Genomic DNA, 24,548 nt, shown 5'->3' on the forward strand with positions numbered 1-24,548 from the left:
TGCAACTGATTTGAGGCTATTTAAAATGCCTTGTTTTGCCTTTATGCAAGTATTTGTAAGTAAAATAAAGATTGCCAAACACCATCAAAAATTACTGGTAGTTACAGTAGGCAATCAACATGTAAGAGTTGACTCATGGCCAGTGCTGTAGCAATTCCCAGGCTTTTCAGCTTGCCCTGCTTAGTTGCTGGACACTTGGAATTTAAATTTAAAATCTTGCCATTCTCACATTTGCCATATTGTGAGTTGGCTCTCTCTGCAATATTCTTAATCATTAAAGCAAATGACACAAATATATTTTCAAAGTAGTAAGAGGCAGAGCTTGAATATAAAAGCAAGTGGACTAAGACAAAAGACAGCAGATTGTGCAGTTAACTCATTCTTTTTTGTGAGCCTAATAAATGGTGTATCAGTAGTACTATGGATCTGTAATCTTTGCTCAGCATCAGACTAAAATTCTTGTTGAACTTCATGAAGTGAAGTGTTAAGTCATTTTTCTTAATATTGGCCGTGTCAATTCAAACTTTTGTAAAGAACAGGAAAATATGAAATAGGTTTTTAGTAGTTAAATGATAGGATGTAAGAAGAATTCTTAATCTTACAGGAAGCCATTACACAAGTGTTGATCCCTCCTGGGACCTCTTCCTGGTGTGTAGGTGCTGGAGATGATCCTTCAGAGTGCTCTGTTTGCTGCCTGCTGCCCTGAGAGCAGAGCTGCTTCTGCCCTTGTGTCTGCTCAGGCAGATTTTCCTTAGCACACGTTGCTTTAAGCTTTGGGAGGAAATACAATTTCTCATTTTCATAAAATAATTTCACTTTCTAATTTTAATTAGAGAAACATTTTCCTAGCTGCAGTCTGAGGCTGACCTCTGAAGGTGACGTGGACCATGAGTGTGACATATCAGTTTATACACATGATCTGATCAATTCCACTTCTCCCTTCCTCTGCTTTGCTTTCTTTGTCATTAGAAAGTTTCTCTTAGTGTTTGAGTCCTTTCTACCACAGTTGAAGCCCACTTTTATTATTTGTTTTTAATGAAGAATGGAATTTTCCTTCTGTTTAAAGAAGGATGCTTCCTTCTGGTTTCCTTCTGGTTTCCTTCTGTTTAAATTAAATTAGATTAATTTATAATCTTGTGTTTGAGTTATATTAATTTTTCAGAGTTCATACACTAAGCAAAACATGTAGCATTAATACATTCAGAAAAATAATGGCTTCACTGCTGTTTTCAGTAACAAGAACCTGCAGCAGTTTTGTTATTTTACTGGTAGAAGTCTTACTACTAATGAAGAGTTAAATACTGCTGTTAATGCTGGTGTTAAGTAAGAAAACCATTTCTATAGTTCCTCATTTTAAGCAAATACTCCCTTGACTTCAAAGTAAAATATCTCAAATACTCCAAAAATTAAATGTTAGTAGCTTAAATACTTATTTTTGTAGACCTAGATAAAGGCATGTTTCAAGTAACAAAATGTGTTGTTAGCTCTCTGTATTTGTATGGACTGACCTGAATAGAATCTGCCTTGAAGTTGTAACCTAATACTGATAATGGTGTTTGCTGGGGTTTTGTTTTGTGTTTTGCCTTTACCTTTATCATGGATCTATTTAAACCCATAGTCTGGTAAGGTAATATTTCCATAATTACTGTATTTAACTCTTCAGATATTGATCAGCTCATGTTTCAGTGAGATTTTGGCTTGGTCTCATGCTTTATTCTTTGCATTTTGTGAGCTCTGTACTGTTACCTGCATACAGCCTCTGTAATAAGCCCTGCAGTCACACAGTCATTTCCTAATCTTCCTGATCTATGTATTCATAACAATTAGTGCTAAGTTACTCTCATGCTTATTTGCAACGGTAAGCTCTGGAAAAAAACCCCAACCAGCCAACAAACAAACCAAAATAAAATTTAAAAAACCCTTTCCCCCGAATCACAGTATAACAGACAAGGTAGTATTTCTTTTGCGTTGTTCTTTTTACCACATTTACAGCATCATTATTTTAAAATACTTTTCTTGGTGTTACTATAGAAGCAGCTTCTGTGAATAGATGATCAAAAGTTACCCTTGCAGGCTGCTGTTGGTTTCTGTGGGTGTTATGAGCATAAGGCTGGAGCCAAAATTTAAGCTAAGTAAAATTGAAGAGAGGCCCGTGATGAAAATAATTTTATTTTTTATTTGCCCTGCTTTTTATGGCAGGGAATTTTTACAGCTAGGGTGTTTGATTTGGGGTCGTGTTACACTCGGGTGAGCTGAAGTGATTAAACTTTGGTTCTCCTCACTGATTCACACAATATAGAGGCAGATAAGCTTTTTACATCTTGCTTCTGAGTGTGCACACAGAAGCGCTTGGTCCCTTTTGTAGTGTGTAGTCAGACACAGAGTATTTGTGTTTGGCAGTAACTTTTCATAGGCAGAGATCACCATCTAGGAAAGAGCAAAACATTATTTTGTTTAACAAGAAAACAAAGAAGAGCTTTGCTAGTAGAAGCTGTTTGGAATACGGGCAGTGCAAATGGAGAAGCTGTGCTGCTGTGACGGGCATCTGCTCCCACTGATAAATATCAGGTGCCATGACCCAGCAAAGAGCCCCAGCTCTCCAGCGCCTGGACCATGGCGCTAAACACTCCTCGGAAATAACAGCCAGTTCAGGATGCTCTGAAAAAAATATTGCCCGGGATATTTTGTCACCGTGTTCTGTATTTGGAATCTAAAGAGCACTTAAAGCTGAGCGGGCTGATGATAGTTGCTCTGAAGAGTCCACTCCAGCTGCCCGTGGAAATGAATGCCTTTGATGTCCGTGCACTGCAGAGAAACGCAGTAAGCAGCTAAATGCCTTAATGCATTCTGCCACCGAGCGATCTAAAAGCTTCCATGTGCATTGTGGAGCTTGTGCAGGAAGGTTTTCACTGTCAGCAAAGCAAAATGAACGCCTTTAGCTTTAAAGTTTAAATGCCTCGCTCAGCAGGGAGCCCAGAGAGATTTGTTCAACTGAAATGAGCTTATAATAAGGCTTTCATCCTAAGATAAGTAAGGACAACATTCAGTAGCTCTGTACTCCCTCACCAGAAAATACAAATAGCTTTCTCTATGTGTTATGATGCTGTTATTGTCTTTCATGTGATATGTTGCAATTCATGCTAATAGACATTTTCCATCGTGGGCTGCGGTAACGCCATGTTGTAACTACAGTACGTTTAGAAGTTCAAAAAAATAAGAGTTGCAGCTTACATATTAATTGGTTTGTTTATTTTACCCCCCCAGAAATGAGTGCTAGGATAATATCTACAGAAGGATTTGCAGTAGCAAGGTATTTTAAGCCATTTAATTGTGCTCAAACTTTACAGAGGTTCAAAACGCATTTAGAGAGATTCATAGCAAAAGAAAATCCATCACTGGCTATTAGACATGAAACACCACTAGTGGTTTAGGCAGTCCCAGAGCTGCAGATTGCTTGAGGCTGGAGAGTGTGTGGGAGCTATCCCTGAGCTTGCTGCTGCTGGAGATGAGGAACTGGGCAGGGTGGACAGTTTGTCTGACCTGGTGTGGCTGTTTGTGTATTCTCACTCCTGGACCTGCTGATTTTCCAGCCCCACCCCAGTCATAATTATTCCTCCTGCAATCAAGAGACACTATTTGATCTGCAGGTTTCACTTGGGATCATTAAAATAGCACTTATGGCTCCAGCCTCTGTCCACTCTTGTTTTTCGTGTGGTGTTTGTTACAGGGTTTCTGAGGCCCTAATAAGCTGTTAACAAGCTGTCAATTATAGTGCTCATGCAAATTAGTGGAACAGACAGTGAGGGGCTGATGTGTACAGTATGCTATCTCAGAGGAGGTAAACTAAACCCTTCTCATTTTCATCACTGTCCTTGCAAAGCTTCATAACAGCTATAAAGCATTCATCTTGTCGTTTCCTTTTTATCATGTTTACAAATTGAATATAGTAGTTAAATATCAATTATTACAGGTCATATTTTCTGTTAAATACCAGGCATCTAAAAATAGAACAATGACATTTAGATCCCAAGGACTTCAATGAATCTGTCTTCCTGCTGGTTTAAATGTCTTATTTACAATTTGCTGGATTTCTGGATTCACCAGAATCATCCTGCTTTCATTTCCACCACTACCTTTGTATTTCCTATTCACTTGTTTTCAATATATCACTTTTTTTCTTGAAAATCTATTATTTCTTGGACTCTTTAACTCTTCCCCAAGGACTGCAAGCCAGGTATAAGTCTCTGTATACCAGTCATCAAAACTTCTCTGGCTGCTTTTTTTTTTTTTTTTTTCTCCTAATTCTCAGAAATGAATTCTCATAGCTCATACTCCTTATCTTGGTCAGGGCTCCCTCAGGAGCATACCATAAACCTAATCTCTTTCAAATTTTCCATCAAAATATCAACATAAATTTATTTGTGTTCCCCTTGGTATCCATTAACTCTTGGAATACTCACCCAATGTCATTTCATACCCTGTGTTACTCCACTTGGCTGTGTAAGCACAGATAATTTTGACCTTACTAGTTCCAGTTAAAATTCAAATGCTTCTGGTTTGTGCTTACTAGTGCAATTTTTTTTTCATCTGTTTTGAGGAAGTGGAACAAAGTAGCAATTGGTTGACTTTGCTGTTTGACCGGTGAAAGTGAAATTACTGATGGAGTACAAATATCCAACATCTGACTCTGATGTTTTGCAAGATTTCTATTTAATAAAAACCACTGGAAGATTTTAAAGGGAGTCACATAGAGAAAAAAAAAAAATACTTCTCTGGTGAATTTTAAAGCTAAAATGATCAAAAGACTCCTCATTTATGAGTTTCTCTTAAGTACATGTGTAATCATAACTGAGGAGGGGAAAAGGTAGGTAACCCAGGATTCACTAGTGAGTGGAATTAAGTCCATGCCTGATTGTTCTCAAGTGGAAGTGTAAAAATTTTAGGCACTTGGCACTTCACAGACAATTATGTTTTATGGGGGACTGCATAAATAAATCAGATTTCAAGAGGCACAGTTCTATTCCATCTCTGAAAGGTCCTTTTGAACAGCCAGTTCTATTTGTGGGCTCATACTGGAGCTATGTCAATCCTTTTATTTAGTTATGCTTTAAAAAGGCAATTGGTGTCCTGGGCTTCAGTCTGTGTTAGGGAACCACGGAGCGTTTTAGTTGGGAGGAAGGGCTGGAGATCATCTGGAGGTCACTGTCTTCTTCAGAAAGTTCTTTTTTTCTCCTGGCACGTGTCCCCCAGCACTGGACAGACTGTCTGAGCCTCCAGCACGGTGAGTGCACTTCAAGGGCCTCGGCACCTCGGTGACAGAATGGTCTGGTCACCTTGACTCAAACCTGCCAGCAGCTGTAGGACAGCTGGATCAGAATGGAGTCATCTTCCAGAGTGTAATATTTGGCTCTTGAATTCCAAATATTTGAACCCAATCTTAGGAGTGCATAGGCATTAATTTAACTAGAGTTAAATACTCTTAACTGAGTATTCTGCAGAAATTGAGTGGGTTATGTGCCTGCCGACTTGATTCTGCTGCATTAATATCAAGGACTGTTTTTCTTCTGTGAGCTGAATGGAATCAGGATCAAGAGCTAAGTAAAGTTAAACAGGCATTCATATTCATTCAGGAGCAGTACAAAGTATGCATTCAACTTGGTGCCATAATTTTCGTGTGATATCTGGTAAGCTTATTACTTAGCAAGAGCTATTAGATGAAGTTAGGCTCACAATTACAAGGAGACCCAATCAGGCTTTTGCTTCACAGAGCATGGATGACTGTAGGAAGCTGATTAGGATATTTGTAGGATATTAGTAGGAGGCTGAGGAGTTGTCACTCCCTTTTCTGAAAAGATGGATTTATTCAAAAAGCTATCTAATTGGATAGATAATTGATTAACTGAGAAATTATATTTTTGACAAAAAGCTGTCACCAGTCTGATAAAAAGCTTGTCCTTTACAGATTTTTGGAATATAGGGACAGATGTCTTCCAGTTATCATTTCCCAGCTGGAAGTCTAAGAAACAAAAGAGTTGTAAGAGCATCATACTGTCAGGATGTGTTCAAAATGACTTTTTCTTTTTTTTTTAAATAGTCAACAACAACTGGCTGCAGCATCTGGCATTACTGTAGAGTTTTAGAATTGTTAATTCTACCAACTGTAGGTTGGAATAGCATTACAGACTGAAAACAACACAGTTTCTCATTGCTTTTAGTTTTTCTTGAAAACTTGTTTTATTGATTCCAAATGTGCATTTTGTAGTTAAAACAGGAGCCTTAGAATTACTGATAAAATGCTTTGGAGCAACTGAAGGAGCCAGATCTGGTGATAGCATTGCTTGTGTGGAAATAGGCAGCAGGAATTGTGTGTTTGCTCTCATCCCTTGTGGCTGCAGCCCCGAGGAGCCGCTGCAGGGATCGGTGGCAGCGCTTTGCCCTTCGCTCACAGAACCCCTGCTCACAACAGGAACACCTTCAGCTTGAGCTGGTTCAGTGCTCTCTGAGCATCTTGAGAGCATCCTTCAGTTCTCATGACCGTGAGGTTTGGGGTGGGGTGTGTGTTTGGATTTTAGGGTGCTGATTTCAGAGGTTTCTGACCCTACCAACGATTAAGATCTGTGTGTAATGCACAATAGACTGGAATTCAGTCTATTACTGGGTAGGCTTTCTAGTACTTCACTAAAAAAATAATTAAATAATACTTTTTTTTGGGCATTCCACTTCTCTTTTGAGTGATCTAGTCTCCAGTCCTGTTTATGTCATCTCTGGGATCTAGTGCTTCATATTCTTATGTTCTATGTTACTGCGGTACCTGGCTGCTTTTCATGTATGTGCTAATTCCCATTTCACATGCAGCCATCAAATGTGTGTATTTTAGTTCAAGGGACAAATTGAAAGGCCAAATTTGAAAGTTTGTTGTTTTGGTTTTTTTTTTCTCCTGTTAAACCATCAGAGTTAATTTAAAATTTCACATGCAGAATCTGAATTCCTTGCTGTAAATCAAAAATAGCTGTGTTCAAATGAGCCAAGTTATGAATGGATATTAAGATAAATCATAGAAAACATAAAGAATGTTCTGAAAAAATGAATGTTACAGAATCTCCCTCTAATTTTGTGCAGAGAAGTACTTAGCTTTTAAGACATTAATAAAAAAAAAAAATACAGAGTTAATTTGACAACATTGGGAGTTTTACATGTTTTACACTTCTTGAACATGGACCAAATCAGCTGTGGTAAACATACTTATTAGTATTCAATTTATTCCCCAGTGTCTTGAAGGAACCATGCTAATGTTTGGACTTCTTAGTTTGTTTTGATTTCATAGCAGGAAATTGTATCCACGTAAGTGAGCATGCACTGAACAGCAATAAATCATTATTTCTCAGATGACCAATATCAGCAGGAATCTCATACACTTCCCTGCTGGAGCTGATTTCTAAATTCATTGAATAATTATTGGTGCTGCTTTTCATATGTGACAAACATTCTTCTCTCTGATTCTGGTAAGTCTTACAATGTTCATTCACAACCCAACATGCAGGGATTCTTATTTTTGGGATGCGGTAAAAGGAAGGATAAAGAACTTACATACATTTTAAAATAACATCTTATGCTGGGAACTTTGTATTATACAATTTAAGAAAAAAAAAAAAGTGACTCAGATTATTTTAATAATTTAAATAATTATTGAAATATTAATATTCATGTAATATCATGAACTGTTTCTGTCATGAAAAATAATGTTGTCAATTTTAAATTATAACAAAAATGCAGTGGTACAGGGTAAGGAGTCACTACTGAATGCAAAATTCAGCAAAGCTCACAAGGTTTTAGCAGCAATTAAAAGATGGGAATGATCAATGACTGTATGAAACTTTATCTTTTGCTGTAGATCTAACACCAATTGTATCAGTGTCTTTTGGAGAACAGCAATTGTTTTTATAGCCTGGATCAGCAAAGCAATCTGAATTCCAGCTGGGATGTGTGTCCATGGGATTGTGTTCACAGAGCAGGGATGGGGAGCTGGGGGCTCTGGAGCTGGGGCTGAGGAGGCTGAACTTACCCAGATCTCAGGGATGTTCATGCACTTCAGCTGAAGTGAATGTCACCCCATCAGCACCACTCATCTGCTAGAACTGGGGAAAAGTGATTGGCTCTCAAAATAAAATTAAAAGGACAGTTCTTCACAATTTAAAAATAAATGATAGTTAAGTCCATAACATCTTTGCCTGTCAGAACAGTACAACAAATTACTGTTTCATTAATCAAAGGGTTAATTGAATTTTTAAATAAAACACTGCAGAAGTTCTCTATGGAAGTGAGACATCAATTCACTAGAGGGGAGAAATCCTTTAATAGCCTGTAATTTAAATAGTTTTCCACCAAAATGAATTTATTGGGTATTGATTGGCTCCCAACTCAGTTTTAATACTGATTAAATATTACAACTTCATTTCAACACATCTGCTAGCTTTTTTTTACTCCTTCCCTCTTGCTTTTTTTTCCCCCTCATGAAAACCTGGGTAATTGGATTCAATTAATTTTAGAAGTCTTGTTTAGGATAAGATAGGTTCAGTGAGAAAAGCCAGTCTGTTTGCAGTGACTTTCCTTTCTTCCATGTGAAATACTGTTCCCTTCTTACCCCATGGCTTGTGCCTTCCAACCAGAGAGAGCAATTCTTCAAAGGTTCCTTCTTCTGGAAGCTGCTCCACTTAAAACAATCCCATGTTTTCACATGTATTTACCATACTATCATTTGCTGCTCTCAAAGCCAAATCCTTTGAGACCAAGCAAAGTTTAATTTTCTCAGGGCTATTAACTGTTTTACATTTCAGGATTTTAAATGGGCTTCCATAAACTGGAATGTTGTGGAGTTGATTTACCATCAGTTCATGCTCTGCCCTCCTGAGTGGCAGAGCTGGCATGTTTCAGACACTGCTGCTTCCTGGGGTTTTTTCCCCTCTCTGTATGGCCTGTGTTGCTGGCATCACCTGTCTGTGTGCAACTAATTCATCAGAAATATCAGAAATAAATTTTATTTTAATTCTCAGATTATTTAGTGAATTTCCAGACGACTTTTAGTCACTCTTTGGGAATGAAGAGAGAAAAGAGAAGGTATATATATGTTATACATCCCCACAGGTGCACACCTGTCAGCCTCAGGTAAGTTGTATCAATTAGAAAACTTGAAATTTGGCTTTGCAGTGCTATCTCCTGAAGCAGTAATGCCTGCAGTGCCCAAAAGGAGAGATGAAAACTTGAAATTTGGCTTTGCAGTGCTATCTCCTGAAGCAGTAATGCCTGCAGTGCCCAAAAGGAGAGATGTGGTCCCCTCTCTGCAGAGCCAGGCAGCACAGCCTGTACTGCAGGAGCTGGAGAGCTCCTGGGGAGGTCCAGGCAAGGAAAGCAGTGATGGGGCTGCTCTTAGTGAGGTGTATGAAAAATGAGATTGAGGTGGAGCTCAGAGGGGTTTGGTGAGGCTGGGGAACCATCCAGGTTCACAGGGGGTGTGTCTGCTTCCTCAAGCTTTCCTTGTGCAAATGCAGCCTCATTTCAAGCACTGCTTTGGCTAAATTATGATGGAACTGAATTTTTTTTCTTCTTTTTCTAATCATGTGTAGAAGGCATGGAAGTATTTATTAAGAAAAGCTGTAATTATTAAAACATTAATTAAATCACAGTTAAGAGTATTTGCATTTGACGGTCTGTTAGGTTAATAATGACTCAGAATGAATGTTGCTGTTTATTCCTTGAGCATTCAGCATAATGGAATATTTTTTTTCTTCAGGTGTTCAGACTCCAAGATACACTTTTCATATTGGAGGGTGGTTAAGGCTTGTGGTACAGGTAAAATAACTCCTAAATGGACACTATGACATAAGTTTTGTTCCTTTTGCCCACAAATGATTGACCCTCTCAGCCTGGCTCAGTGTTGCATTCCCCTGAAATGCTGACTGGGCATGGAGAGGTGCTCAGTGGTACCCACATCCCCTCTCTGGGCTGGCTCAGAAGGTGGAGGAGGCAGCTGCCAAAGCCCAGAGCTAAAGTCATGCTTGAAAGGTTCAGCTTTAGTGCTGGGCTCTGGTGAACAGCAGTGTTTGACACCTTTAAGTGCTGTCATTCTGTGTGACTGTCTATTCAACAAAATTCTCTTGGCTCTGGATAATATGTGCAAGTTAAGGTTGCCCTTCTGGTTGTGATCACAAAGAGGGTTTTAAACATCCACTTTTTAGTACAGTTATGCAGGAAGGTTTTAAAATTGTTCAGATATGTGCAAAGTGTATCTGCTTCTGCCCACAGTACGTTGGTGACCTCATGCTGTGAGAAACTCCTAGCTGTATAATTTTAATAGATATAATTAAAGTATCAGCAATTCAAAAAGTATTAGCTTATATATCTTATACCTATGCATTTTTTGTTGCTTTTTTGCCTATGTTTATGTGATTCTGCCTTTTTATTTTCCATGTAATACCTTACACCTAAATGATGTGTTGGAAAGAGCTCTAAAATAAAAGATTACCGTAACTTCCAGCACCCTAAAGAGAGCCACTCTTCCCAGTCAAGGTCAGCTGCTCCTTATCCCTTTGGCTTCACAGTCATTAATAAAAATTTGCAGGGTTTTTGTTTCACTTTTATGAGGGAATGAATATTTACATTTTCCTTTCTTTCATGCAGGCAGATAAACATGCAGAATGGCATTTCTTATCTCCTTTACTTAGCACCGTATTGCAGACACTCAGTGTTCCTGGGATGTTCAGGTTTGTGATACTTTTGGAAATAAATTTGGCAGCATTTCTTCGTACATCTTTTCCAGTAACAGCTGCAGCTTCTTTGCCTGTTGTGTTTTCCTTCTGTGATGGGTTGCAGTCAAGTGTAGTTATGGGAGATGGCTGCTTCCGCTTGTAAGTGTCGAAGCCAAGCAAGTTTTGGCTAAGTTCTTGCTCTTCTTTCTTCTTTCTCTTTTCTTGTCATTCTCTCCTCTCTTGTATGTTGGCAGTGTGCTGTGGGAGCAAGCTTCAGCAAATTTGCTACAGGGGAAAAGGCAGAAGCTGCCATTACTGAGTTACATAGTTAATACTGATGGACTTTTTCTGACAGGAGAGAGCATTTCAGATGTTAAATCTGCTCTGCAGTTTTAGAAATATTTGTGCTTTGAATGGATGCTGAGGGTCTTTCTCATAGCCTGTTTTCTGAAGGTAGGACATGGGGCCATATGGTGGATGCAGAACGATGGGTCCTGTCAGATCAGTGTGTTTGGCAGGTTCCTTTCCTCACAGGGTGCCACATTCCTGGAAGGAGAAGGAGTCAGGAGCAAGTGTGGCTGTGCTGGAGGGCTGCAGGTGGAGCCCAGCTCCCTGCACGATGCTGGGGGGACCAGGGGATGCTGAGCTGAGTGCCTGAGCTCAGCATGGACCACGTGGAGCTGGTGACCTTCAGGAGGGGACAGGGGTTTGATGGCTGGCTGGGGCTGCCTGACATTTAGGGCAGTGTCAAGGTTGAAGGCAGGCAGTGCTGCAGATGGTGATTGCAGTCCTTGCTAGAAAAGATGCTTAACTCAAAATTTAATATCTGATGCTTTTAGCTCTGGATGTGTGTTAATCAGCCATGTGTGTAAACCAGCATGATGACCTTCACAAAACCCTCTGCCATTAGTTAATTCAAACAAAATAAATGTTTGACCACTCACAAATACCACAGAGGTTGAATGGGTGAAAAGGAAAGAGATTAGAAGCCTTATGTATATATAGAAATCACCAAGTTTAGATTTGTAATGGTATTCAAATGATTACTTAACATCCAGATGGAAAGATAGTCCTTTTTTTATGCACAAAGTTACTGTGACTTAGCAATTTATGCCTGGAGGCACAGGTGTGACAGGTAGCACCAGGTTTGTAGGGTTTGTAATTGCTAGGGGTCTGTTTTGGTTTTGTATTTTCTCACTTAAAATACTACTACTAATAATAATGATTTTATCAGTTACTAGGGTATCTTCATCATGCTACATTTTTTCATCCAAGAATTAAGAAATCCAGGCAAGTTCTTTCTGTTGCTTATCTAGTACACTTACTATGTATATACATATATTTAAATGTACTGTACCAGCAGATAAGAAATCAAGCTCACCTTCTGGTTCAGATTTAATGGTTTACGTCAAGGTAAAATTTTCACAGTACTTAAGTGAGATTTTTTACATGCCATCAGATGCAGACAGGAATTTCAGACTCCCACTAAAATTGATCTGTTTCCAGAATGAACATTGCCAAATCATGTAGGTGCTTCAGAGCATTTTACCCCATTCCTTCCCATATTTCATTGTTTGTGTGCAGTGACTTGGTTGAATAAATTTGTTTCTGTGATTTTGTCTTTTTTCCAGAAAAATGTCTGTCAGAGGTCTCTCTCTTGTCCCATAGCATGATCCCAGATTGTCTTCTCTCTTCCCTACATAACCTAAGTGGGGAATACCTCCCCAAAACCGTGTCTCCAAATCACTTTGGATCTATCCAAGCAGCCCTTCTTTGCTGTGTAAGCTCTCCCTTTTTTAATCCAAGTCTCTCAAATGGGGCAAAGCCATCAGTCCCCCTTTTTTCTCCTCTGTACCCTGGGACTCAGCTCCCTCCCTTTGAGCAGTGCAGGCTGAGCTGGTGCTGATCCCTCCCTCCAGGCAGCCCCTGAAGCATCACAGGGAGGGAGGGAGGGATGTGCCCTGGGCTGGGGGCTCACACGGGCTGGCTTTGCAGGAGATGCTGCCTGCCAGCCCTTATGGCAGAGCTCGTGGGAGGGGGAGGCAGAAGCTGGCAGGAATGTCTTTACCCTCAGGCTTTTTAAGTTGTTGCAGATGTTACACTGCCCAGTGCCTGGCAAAAGGCTGTACACTGCAATTGAGAGTGATGAAGACAACATAAATTTAAAACAGCAGCTTCCATTTACCTGCATTCCGTGTGAAGATTTTGGCAATGTAGATTATGTGATTAGGTAATGGCTTGTAGTCATTTTTTTTTTCTAGGGTCTAGCCTAGAGTTAAAAATTTGTCCCTGATGTCCTCTTACTTCTGCCATTTTTATTCAAGTAATTCAATTAATTAAATAAACTGTACTTCTTAAAATAGAATTTTACAGATTAACAGTCCTCTGCAACTAAATTTTAATAAACATTAAATATCTTCTCACTTCACAAAACTAGAAGCTTAATGATAAGCAAGTATCTTGAAAAGCCTCACAGTATTTAGGAGTCCTTATATTTTTAGCAAGCTCTTTTCACTATAATCGGTAAGCTTCATTCTGCCTTTGATTTACTTTCTCTAACTACATTGATTTCCGTAGCCTAATATATATTTAATTTGTAGGGATGTGATTTCAACTAATATTACAGGGCTTTTAAAGGACAATAAATTCCAGACTATGTTTTATAGATTTTTTTTATTATTTTTTCTACTCCAAATATTTTAACCACTGAGGAAAGTATAATTTATCTCATTGTTAGATTCCCATGCATTTTTTATTTATTGCAACTTAGGTTGCCTTGAGATGGAGTGGTGTGCTCACATTTTCCATTCTGATTTCCAGTGTAGTTCTCTATTTGTAAACTGTTACCTGATTTATAAACTAATATTTTAAGGGAAATTCAGGTGGATACACAGTTCCTGAAGTTCCTTATTGCTCAATTGACTCCCAAACATCTGGGGTGTAGAGCTGATGTGGCCCTGCCTTGCAGGGAAGGAGAGAAAAACTTCAGAATACCTGAAAAAATAATTTATCCTTTAGGTTGTTAGGGATGTAACCTACAAGAAGGAGTTTATTCCCAAATCTAAAGATGGACAGAGAAATGTGGAGGCAAGTGTTGGAACTACACTATCCAGGAGAATGTAACTGGTGTGGATATCCAAGCTCATTCCAGCATTCTGTACCTGGTGGCTGCTTTTGTTCCCACCTACCTGTTTTCCTTAGGGTCATAATGAAGTTTCAATTGCCTTAGTTCTGTCTCATAATGCTCATTTTCAGTTCGGATGATTTAAGCTGTGGTTGAATTTACAAATGCTGTGGATACCACGGGATATAATGACAATTTTATAGAATTGTACTGCATTTGCATTTCGTAATTCAGATGTCTTAGCAATAATATAACATATGCCTTAGATTGTAGATTCCTACTCTATGGGAATTTTTATAGCTGTGTTGATTAATAGTATTGACATAGGCTGTGTCTTTCCCTAAGAAAGGATAGCCAAAAGTTAAATCTGACAGCAAGAGACAGCTCCCAACTGGAGGAGTGAGAAGGAAGCTTGAAAGGAGGAGGTTTGTGATTTAGCACGACTAATGATTATTTGGATTTAGGAAAAGAGGAAGTTACTCTAAGTAGAGGAGCTTCACATGGCAAATATATTAGACCAGTTATTGCCAAGTGTGGGAGAGAAAATGAAAAAAAAGAGAAAAGAAAAAGTAGCTTCTAAATTTCTTTTCCAGTCTCTGCTTATCAACGTGAAACATCTGCTTGAGCAGTAGCAGCTCCCACTGACACCGAGCAGCGACACGGGGAAGCTGCTGCTCACACCAGCACACCCCCTGAGCTGTGCTGCAGTGATTTATTGTTTGTGTGTGAGGTATGGCATGCTGCAGGTTAAACTGAAAATGGTTCCAGTCAACTTGGACGAGCATCACATATGGAAATTAGCGTTGGCACTATTAATTTTTGTTTGTTATAGTCTAAATGTTGCTAAGCTACAGAAAGAAATGGATCATGCTGAGGAAGTCTACAAGTTGCTGGCTGTTTGCACAGAATCTTTTAAATATTACACTAATCCTGTGCTATAGCTTAGCTTTTATTTAGTGTAAATAAAATGGGTACTTTATGAAAAGCCACCATCTTAGTTTTATAATATTCCTGTCTTCACTTGTTATGAGAATTCTAGTACCTATAAATAGCAAAACAGCTTTGCTTAGATCTGCTGCTTCATCAGAGGAGTTCTTGGTCAGACATGTACAGGCCTGAATATGATCAGCTCCTCTGTAGTGCCAAAGAACAATACATTCTTATTTAAGACTTGCACAAGCTTTTTTTATAGCTAAATAAAGGAATTTCGCAGACAACACAGCCCGGCTTCAAACCCCTAAATAAATACAACTGAGATTAAAATCAGGTTAATAGTATTGCTATCAAAGATGAAGTGTTTAACTTAACTTCCCCTCATGAATTCCCAGGGCAGACATGGATTATTAGAGCTTGAAATCTAGAAGGTGAGTGCTTATGGTTTCATGGGCTGATGGAACAGCCAAAAGAAGAAAGGTGAAATCTTGACCTCAAGATGGAATAGAAGCAATCTATGAATGCTTCTTTTCCTCTGCATCTCTCTCCCCTACTCTCCCATCTTGGCATATCTTTTGATACTTTAGTAAAACTAAAAAGGGGAGCTTGATTTTTGTTTTTTTTCTTCTTGCATTGACCATAAATGTAGTTGATTTGCATGATCATTTGATGCTGAAGATTGAAAACGTTTTAGGGAGGGAGTAAAGACAGACCTTTGATGTTTCTGTTTTTCCTTAATCCTCATGTTTTGAACTCTTTATGAAAGCATTACAGAGTCTTACCATAGAGAGCAGAACTTGTCATATGATAGTAAACAAGTGTCAGTGTTTTAGAGTAGCAGTAAATGCATCAAATGTGTGAAGTACTTTTGCTGTTCATACTTCTGAAAAATAGTAACATTAGAGCCTGAAAGTATAGTACTTGTTCTGAAAACCTCTTGCTGTTCTCCAGTCAAAATTTACAGCTCTCTTGCACTGCAGACACTTGTGTCTTTGTATTTTTCTGTTGCCTCAGCTTATTTTGCAGTGCCTTACTTTAGAGGACAAGGAGTACCTTGAACAGTGACAGAATTTTCACCTGTGTTTTCTGAATGAGTTTCCTCATTGTCCTAGAACTGTTACAAAGTTTAATGAAATAGATTTGATTGTGTTAAACTCTATAAAAGTGTCATTATCAGGCTTTAATTTTATATGTTGCATCAAGTATATGGGTTTCATTTCAGGGCACATTAGAGGAGATACTTAGATGGTCTCTGCCCCAGAAGTAATTAAAATGATACTTAATATTAAAATGATATATTAATTATTTCTAGGCAAGGTACTTCTAAAATACATTCATATTTTTAGCAGGGGAAAGCTAGTACTCAGCAAATAAAGACTTCCAGTAAACAGTATTTATCATATAGCAAAGAATTACAAATCAATTATTTAAACTATTGTTATAATTTAATTCTATGAAAATAGTATCTTCCCAGGTGATTTATTTTGCAGATGCTTAGACATGCCATTCACTATCCCATGGGAGCTGGACTCGGAAATCAATCTGTGGCTCTTAAATATTAGATAATTTTAATTTCCTAGAAGGAATAAGAACCCATATGTGCTAACAAATACATAGGTGAAGAGTCCTTGACGCTAAGGATGCAAAAAATCAGTCCATGGTTAGCACATGAGACAGTTCAGTCAGAGCCAGTAATGAACCCACTACACACATGGAGTGGTTTCAATTACAGCTTTATGTGAGTAGACGGCATGGTGCCAGAAACAAAAGATTGAAACAATTTAAATGCTTCTCTTCATGGTTCAGATACTTGAGCCTCTGGTTTCTGTTCCCTTATTAATGTTCACTTTTATCTGTGCAGAACTCAGGCTTGGAAAATAGGAATTCACTGCTTGAATATGTAGAATGTCATCTTGTAAAAGGACGCTGTAGTGTGATCTGGTAATATATCACTTAGTTAATTATTTGCTGTGTGATAGTTGCCTTCAAGGTTTATGTGCTCAAGGTCAAGAACTATATCTAGAAATTGCTAATTTGTCCCAGTCAAAATTAGAGAAGTTCTTCTAATAGACAGTTAGCAAAATAAAGGTCGTAGTCCCCTCTTCATATAATTACTTAGCAGTTAAATCACTTCCACCTCCAGCAGTGTCATCTCTTCGCCACCTCCACAACCTGAGGGAGGGAGGGAGGCAAGTCCTTGTGTCTGCAGGAAACTGCAGTGTCCGTTCCTCTTGCTGAAGGTGTCTCAGTGGCCGATGCTCTCTGAGCAAGAGGAGCAGTCAGTGTTCCGTGGCGAGAGCCTGCTCTTGGAAGTGCTGGAGTCACAGGAGTGGCACAGAGTGTGTGCCCTTATCTCTGATACCTGGCTCTGACATCCCAGAAAGCACCAAATTTCATATAACACCATGGAAACCACTGTTAAAATTAAATAGAAACACTAAGAGTGCAAGTATGTAAATTAGAGAGTTTGCTTAAGTCACTGGGTGAGAAAGTTAAACTTTAAGGTTTAAGAAATAAGAGGCAAGATGAAATAATCAATGCATTGTCTCTTTTCCTTCTTCTTCCTTCTTCATCTTCTTCTAGAGGTTTTTGGGTAGTAGTAGGTGATTAAATAAAAAATGCCGCAGTGCAGCACACAGGTGTTGGGTCATTGGGTCACTAAGAAAAATAATTTACTTGGCATTTGTTAATTGGGTAAATAGACATATAAAAGACCTTGAAGAAGTTCTTTGTTAGCCATTTTGCACCTTTCTGTCTTAGTGCACGTAGCTCCTTGTACCTTGTATGCATGTAATGTAGATAAAAGAAGAATAAACAACCTAGTTTGAAAAGGAGAAAACTGCCTCTTTCTCATCAATCTGCAGTCCAAGGGGGAAAAGAACCCAACCACAAATGTGCAATCAGAACAGTAAGGTCTGGGCCATGAACCATCAGCTTTTGCTGGCTTGTACCTCGGTGGGCGTTGGGACACTGAGGATGCAGAGCAAGTGTCTTCTGGCAGTGCCAAGCACTTCATGGAGGAGGCTGTGCAGAGCCACTGGACAGCAGCAGAGAGGGACATGGTGCCATTCCAGTGAGCAGCTCTGTCCTCTGCACCTCTGCTCTCTTCACCTCTAGTACAGAGCCAATGGCTCAGGAATGGCAAGAGAATTCATCACTTTATTAAGCGCTTTGAGATGTTTTCTAAAGACTTTGAGCACGCTTTTAATGGAAGCAAGGCTTTCTAATAGCCTCAATTTATTTTTTTTTTTTTTAAACAGGCTGTTTAGGCATAATAGATTTTCAGTTGTAAAACTTAATAAAATGGAAGAATAATATAGTCAGGTTTCCAATTGCCACTACGCTGAATTATTATTGTAATGATTAAGCAAAGTAGGAATTGTAGAGTATCTAGTACTTTTCTTCCAGTGAAATCACTCAATGTAACTGAAGGTATGTAGCTGTGAGCAGAAGGTTTGCCTTGATGTATAAGTTGGTAGTTGGTGAAGCTTATTTTCTTTGTACAATTAAAGCAAATTAATAAAAAGATATTGGAAAGGTAATTATCTGTTTGTCTACCTGTATTAGCATTTTACACCACCACTTGCTTTATAAAATAAACTATGTTGCTGCTTAATAATACAGTAATATATATATTATTGTGATATACATTTGCTTTAAAAAGTTCGATTGTATTCCATCTCAGTAATTTTGTCAGTCACTCAGAGTTGTTTCTGTTCAACTGCCACCATCATAAAGGACTTTTTCAGGATTTTCTAGGAGCCACTCCTTTTTGCCACTCCAACATGACTCTGTTATCATTCCTGCCCTGGTTTGTCCTCTCATCCGGGAAGATTTGCCTGCCACACATGACCTATCTCACATAACTACTTGACATTCTTGAGCCAGACTTCTTGGCTAGGATGCATCTTAACTCCATATAAAATGGTTCTTGCTGCCAGAAAGTATTTGTTTTTTAAAATACTTCTTCCCTCTCTCCCACAACAGCAGTAAAATGTCATAAATGCCTGGATAAATATGAGTTTGGGGATGCAGTCTATTGTAAATGCTAATGCTGCCAAAAATAACATAATCTTTTTAATATCTGATTTCCATTTTATTAACCTTGCAACAGTGTGCCTTGTCTTTAATATTGCTGTTCTTTTCTTTCTTCCTTTTTTTGGTAAGACTAGACCATAACCCAACAATTTTTTTCAGTCTTGATTTCTTGTTCTCTAGTTATCACAATTATTTATTCAAATCATGGTGGTTGCTTCCTTGAGCATATTGTCTCTGTTTTCTAAATTGACATATATCATTGTTAAGTACTGTAACTTCAATTTGATATGAATTTTCATATCTTGAAATGGAGAATCAGGATGAGAACTCAGGTTCATCCTTGATAATTTAAACTAGATCCAATAACTTTTTTCTTCTTCTGATACATAAAATGTAAAAAATAAAAGAAGTCATTTGAATATGTGGTTCTTTTTTTCCATGTAATAGTTTTGACTTCTGCAAAAGGTTCAGAGTGAAAACATATAAGTGAACTGAGTTGTGGAGGTCCTTGTGGAATGTGAAATGTGTTTGGAATTAAGGCTTACGCCTTCATATCAAACTTATGTCTAAACTTTCTGCAGTAACCTGCTTTTCACAGTATTTATCACAGGAAAAAAGTTCTGCATAAAACACATAATTCTCAGTTTATCTTAACTTCGGGGGAAAAATTACTTTTACTTTAAAAAGTAAAACATCAGTTTAATTTTTACTAAAAATATCAAATTAAGATAAAATGGATTCTTCTGTACTCCCTAAAACAAGAGAGGGAAATAACAGAGAAACAAGTCTCTTTGTTCTGTGTGAAAGAGAATACTTAATCACACATCAGCACAGAATTAAAAAACATAGCAATACATGAAAGTATTCTTTTTTTCTTCACTGAACAAATTAATTGCCAGCAATGGAAAAGAACTACAAAGTGCTGTTTAAAAATAAAAAATACATATCTTAAATTTAATAAACAGGAGCTAACACAGTTAAAATGAAGCTCCAAAAATCAACTAGCAATTGGTTTTGGGTCTCATCAGCTTGAAATACATATCAAACAACTTTCTTGTAAAAGAAAATTTGAATGAGTAATTCTACATGCACTATTTTCTGAGACGGACTCAGTGCAAAAGCTGCTGTATAAATGTCAAATGGACACTCTTAATTCATTTCACAGCTGAAATCTGGCCAAACTGGAGGTTTTAAGCTAACTTTTAATTTTCCTTGTAATGTCCCTCACAATATTGCTGTTGTGCTTTTGTAAAATAGGTAGGAATAATCCTGTGTATTCACAAGGAAGTAGCATTTGTCTATTGCTAGATATGCTGACAAGTGTAGAAAGGGGATAAAGGGAAGAAATTATTACCAAGTGTGAGAAGGATGCAGGATAATTACCTCCTTATCCCCTTCTACTGACCTACAAGACAGCAGTATGTTGCACAAATATAAGGGATATAAGCTTATCTTGCAAGTGGAGGTCTCTAAGAAATTGCAACATTTATGCTGTGTTGTCGTATCCTTCTGCCTTTTTTGGGGGATAGAATGACCTTAAACATGATATTCAAGGAATAATCACTGCAGTTAATTCTGTCCTGCAGATACATTCATTCGAGTCGACTTCTAAAAAAATAGTGGTTTTGGTTTTTAAGACTGACATTTATATAAAATATAAAATGTTTTCATAAAATGCAAGAGCATGGACAGGGCTAAAAAAGGTTCTTCAGGAAAAAAAAATCCTTCAAAATTCCCGATGAACATATGACTGGTATGTGCTTTACACCTCCAATTTCCCAGTAATGACAGGAGAGGTGTAGCTGGGGCAGGGCTGGCCTTGGAAGAATCAAATGTAAAATAACCCAAGGGAGAGCAGGGAGTTGATTGCAACTTATGGAGATGAAAATTAGAATTGAGTATTGAAGCATTTTGGGACTTATCCTGATTTCTGTGTCTTACTGATTATATTGGGAGTAAGTTGTTAGTCATATTTGTCTTCTTGTTATATTTAAGTGTAGGGAACATCTTGCAATAACAATCATGTATGACATGCACATAAAAAGAATTTGAGCTCCTGCAAATTTTCCTCTAAACACAGAAACAGAGAAATATGCATTTAATTAGATTTCTCTCCTTTTTTTAAGCACTTTTTGTGGCTTAAATGCTTATCTCTAGCATGGTGCTGGTATTTCTAGCAGCATAGTAAGGGGGTTTTTACTCACTGTCATACTACACATGGTTCATCACACTGCAATAGATCAGAATAGATCAGATCTAGCTGCATGACTAAGATTTTGTGCCAGGTTAGCCTGTCTGAGATGGCAGTTTAATTGTCCTGAACCACCTTCATACTTGAATATAGTAGTTTATTAAAGGAAAAAAAAAAATATGGCAAAATGAAACTTTGTGTGTTGTTCACAGGCTGGATGACTAATGGGGTTCACCTTTCTATTTTAATCTGTTTCTCTTCACTGAGCAACACCCATCAGCTCTCCAGTGTGTGTGTTTTTGTGGTCTTCAGTCAATACTATTTATAGCAAATCAAAATTTTGCTGTGTGGTTTAAAGTATTTGTTTTAAAGCTAGCAAGTGAGTTGGTTCTGACTTCCACTAGTCAGGGCTGGTAGCAATTGATGAGAAACAGATTAGATTACTGCTTAATGATGACGTCTTCAAAAGCCCTGGAGTGACTGAGGAAGATAAGTCCCAGGGAAAATCAATGGACTCAGGCTCTGGAGACAGTTAGGTGAGAAGAAAATGTTTCTGTAATGACCTAAATGGTCTCTCTCTTTCATGGTCTCTCAGTTGTAATATACAAGACAGAATGGGTCTGTGTAAAAATATCCAGCATCTCTGACCATTTTAAGGCTGTTAAAAGTCTGAGTGCTAGATGTTGATCTGATTACTATCTCCTGCTCTTACCCAACTTCAGCAGCAATGGACTAAAGCATTTCTAAAGTTGAAACTGCAGGGAAAAGAACAATCAAAAACCAGACCAAGCCCCCATAACAAAACAAAAAAAACCATCCCTTCAATAGGAGTAGTGGCTGTGCAGATCACAAAGAATAAAATAGGTATTTAAAACCATACACGTTATTACCTAGTTCTTTGAGTTCTTGGTTTTATCCTCTTTAAAAGGTTGGGATTTAGTGGGGTCCTCATTTTAGACATACATTTGGTGTTGTTTCACATCATAACAAAAGGACATCATTTGCTCTTACCATTTGCCAGGCATCACAAACTTCTTATTTTTAGGTGGTGGTTTTCATTTCACTTCCCTTAATCATTTATGTGGTTCTTAGGTTGGTTTTCTGTGAACCCTTTGAGGAATTCATTGCTCTCCTTCCTAGCCTATTAAGTATAAAGAATAAATGTTTACTGTTAGTGAGCTGATGGCACAGCATTCAGATAATGAGGAGGAGGAAGGGATTTCCAGTCCTGGTAATATTTTTCAAGAGGGAAATTAAAGTTTTTCAAGAGATAAATGATCAGTCATGTGCACAATGCTGGACAGTGGTACCAGTGTTATGTTACCTTGATGTTTATCTGTGCCTCATGAGGTTCCTTGAGTCACAATTCTGTGTTACAGAAGTTGAACAAATAATGGCTTAGAACCTTATTTTCTGCCCTGTTATTATGTGGTACAGCACATGAACTGTTTCTAGTCTTCCATCTCCTCCAAATTTGTCATTTTCTCAGTTTATATCTTGGCACCATGTTGAGTTACTGTCATCCACCTATTGGATATTCGAAGATGGTGTTTTTAAGTCTATATTTGAACTCATGCTGTGAGATTTTCTTTCATTGCAATGACCCAGGGAAGCTCTGTGGGCAGATAAAATGCAAATTCATTGGTTTCTCCATAGGATTAGAAGCAAGAAGATGGGGCCCTGGCTGAGGAAGTAGCTCCACTGGAATGCTGGGATTTGCATAAAAAGAAATGTCCATGCACTGGGTGACAGTGGTCCCTGTGGTGTGGTGGTTAAATAGCATCCAAAGAGATGACTGAATTTTCTTGCTGCAGTATCACTTGGATCCATTTTGATGAACCCTTGTGTTCCAGACTGGAGAGGGCGACAGAGATCTGGGAAGAGTTTTGTCCAGGCTGCCTTAGGCTGGCAGTGAGTTGGGAAAGGAGGCTGGGAGTTGGTCTTGAATTCTGGCTGAGTGTGCTGCTGCTCAGAGCATCTTCTGTCTTTGCGTCAGACCAGCTCTGTGACAGAAGGAAGAAATTGTACTTTCTGATAGTGTTTTATGTACTGTTGTGCTGAACATTTTGAACTGAAGCTTCTAACAACAGGGGAAGATGTGTGCAGTCTCAGAGATCCAACTGAAGGGCTTCATGCATAAAAGTAAATCTTATCTTAATTGCAGCTTGCTTGTCAAGGATGGATGCTTGAAATAGAATATTCATTGGCTGTTCAGGTGCCTTCTTTTTTGTCTAGCTTGGTGCACTGACCTCCTTTTTTCCTTTTGTTATGAATTCAAATTCTACAGGGATAAGAACTATAGAAAAGATTGTGACTAATTTCATGATCTTGCCAGTAGAAATAATTCCATGTCATTACCAAGGGATGAAAGCATCATAATTTGTGATTTTAGTCAATGTATCAAGTCATCTAGCTACCTGAGTATTAGCTATGATATGTTTGCTGTTGCTGCACTGTTGTCCTTCTATAACACTTTAAATGCTGTTGTAATAAAGGTGAATGCAGTTACAAAAATGGGCACAAAAGTGAATAAGAATTTTGTTTTGTTTTTTTTTTTTTTTTTCCAAATAAATGATTAAGACTTTTCTTTCTGTGTTAAAAATGACATTTTTGTTTTAAGTTTGAGAGTGCAAATTTGTTTTGGTAAACAAACAACTGTAGTCTACTCTTAGAAAAAAAGATGACTCTGGAGAAACACTTCTGGTAAAAGTAGGGATTTCTCTTAGATGGGGAGTACAAAAGCTAATATTTGTTGAAATGTAATGATTCATTTGAATGACCAATTTTCTTAATATTTTTTTAGTTGGGTTTTTTGGGGTTTTTTTTTCAAAGATCACAAAATGATTAATAGTTTGATCCAGGCTGCATTCATATTACAGTCTAATTCTGCATTATATATTCTCCAGTGTCAAAGAGCTAAAAGTTCAAATTGGACTCATTTTCATTATCAAGTTAGGGGTGGGGAACTGTAAATTATTCACCTCCACTGAGGAGACCAGATTCATAAATCTGTTCAAAGGAAAGTGAAGAAATGTTTCTAACATGTCTAGAAGATACTAATTCATATCATAATTTCAGTATGTGGAGCTGACAGCCAATAGCAGTTTTCAGGCTAAGGCTAGATATCCTTTCACCATTCCCATTCCTTTCACTGGTATTAGCAAGAGGCTGATTTCTTTCAAAGTAAACAACCCTGTAATGTCTAATTCTATTTTTGCTGGAAATATGGACAGAGTAGTTAAATTTAATAAGGGAACCAGTATGGACAGTCTTTGGGTGTGAGCATGTGCTGTGATCCAGAGCACGATCCTCTGGCATGGGGATCCCTGTGGTTCTCGTATGTCACGGTGATCAGGCACCTTTCTGGGCTTTGTGGTAGATATTAAAAAATACGTGTTGGGAAAGTAATAAGAAGATGAGTCTTATTTTGACAGTTCATACATCCTTTTAAAAATACCTGATATGTGTGTGGAACAGGAGAAATTAATTCAAACCACAGTTTGTGTCTGTTTTCCTTCAT

At 38.1% G+C, this 24,548-nt stretch overlaps 1 protein-coding gene across 1 annotated transcript in view; it reads left to right on the top strand.

Moving 5' to 3' along the window:
• The window catches only part of LOC131584081 (teneurin-2-like), a 215,588-nt gene extending 192,849 nt beyond the window's left edge, over positions 1 to 22,739 (top strand). The window contains exons 5-7 of the mRNA XM_058848836.1: positions 9,788 to 9,846; positions 10,675 to 10,757; positions 22,685 to 22,739. Of these exons, the coding sequence (XP_058704819.1) occupies positions 9,788 to 9,846; positions 10,675 to 10,757; positions 22,685 to 22,724 (182 nt within the window). The 3' untranslated portion in view covers positions 22,725 to 22,739. The remainder of the gene's footprint in view (positions 1 to 9,787; positions 9,847 to 10,674; positions 10,758 to 22,684) is intronic.
• The last annotated feature ends 1,809 nt before the right edge of the window (positions 22,740 to 24,548 follow it).

Source organism: Poecile atricapillus, chromosome 13, assembly GCF_030490865.1.
Source record: "Poecile atricapillus isolate bPoeAtr1 chromosome 13, bPoeAtr1.hap1, whole genome shotgun sequence".
Taxonomy (NCBI): domain Eukaryota; kingdom Metazoa; phylum Chordata; class Aves; order Passeriformes; family Paridae; genus Poecile; species Poecile atricapillus.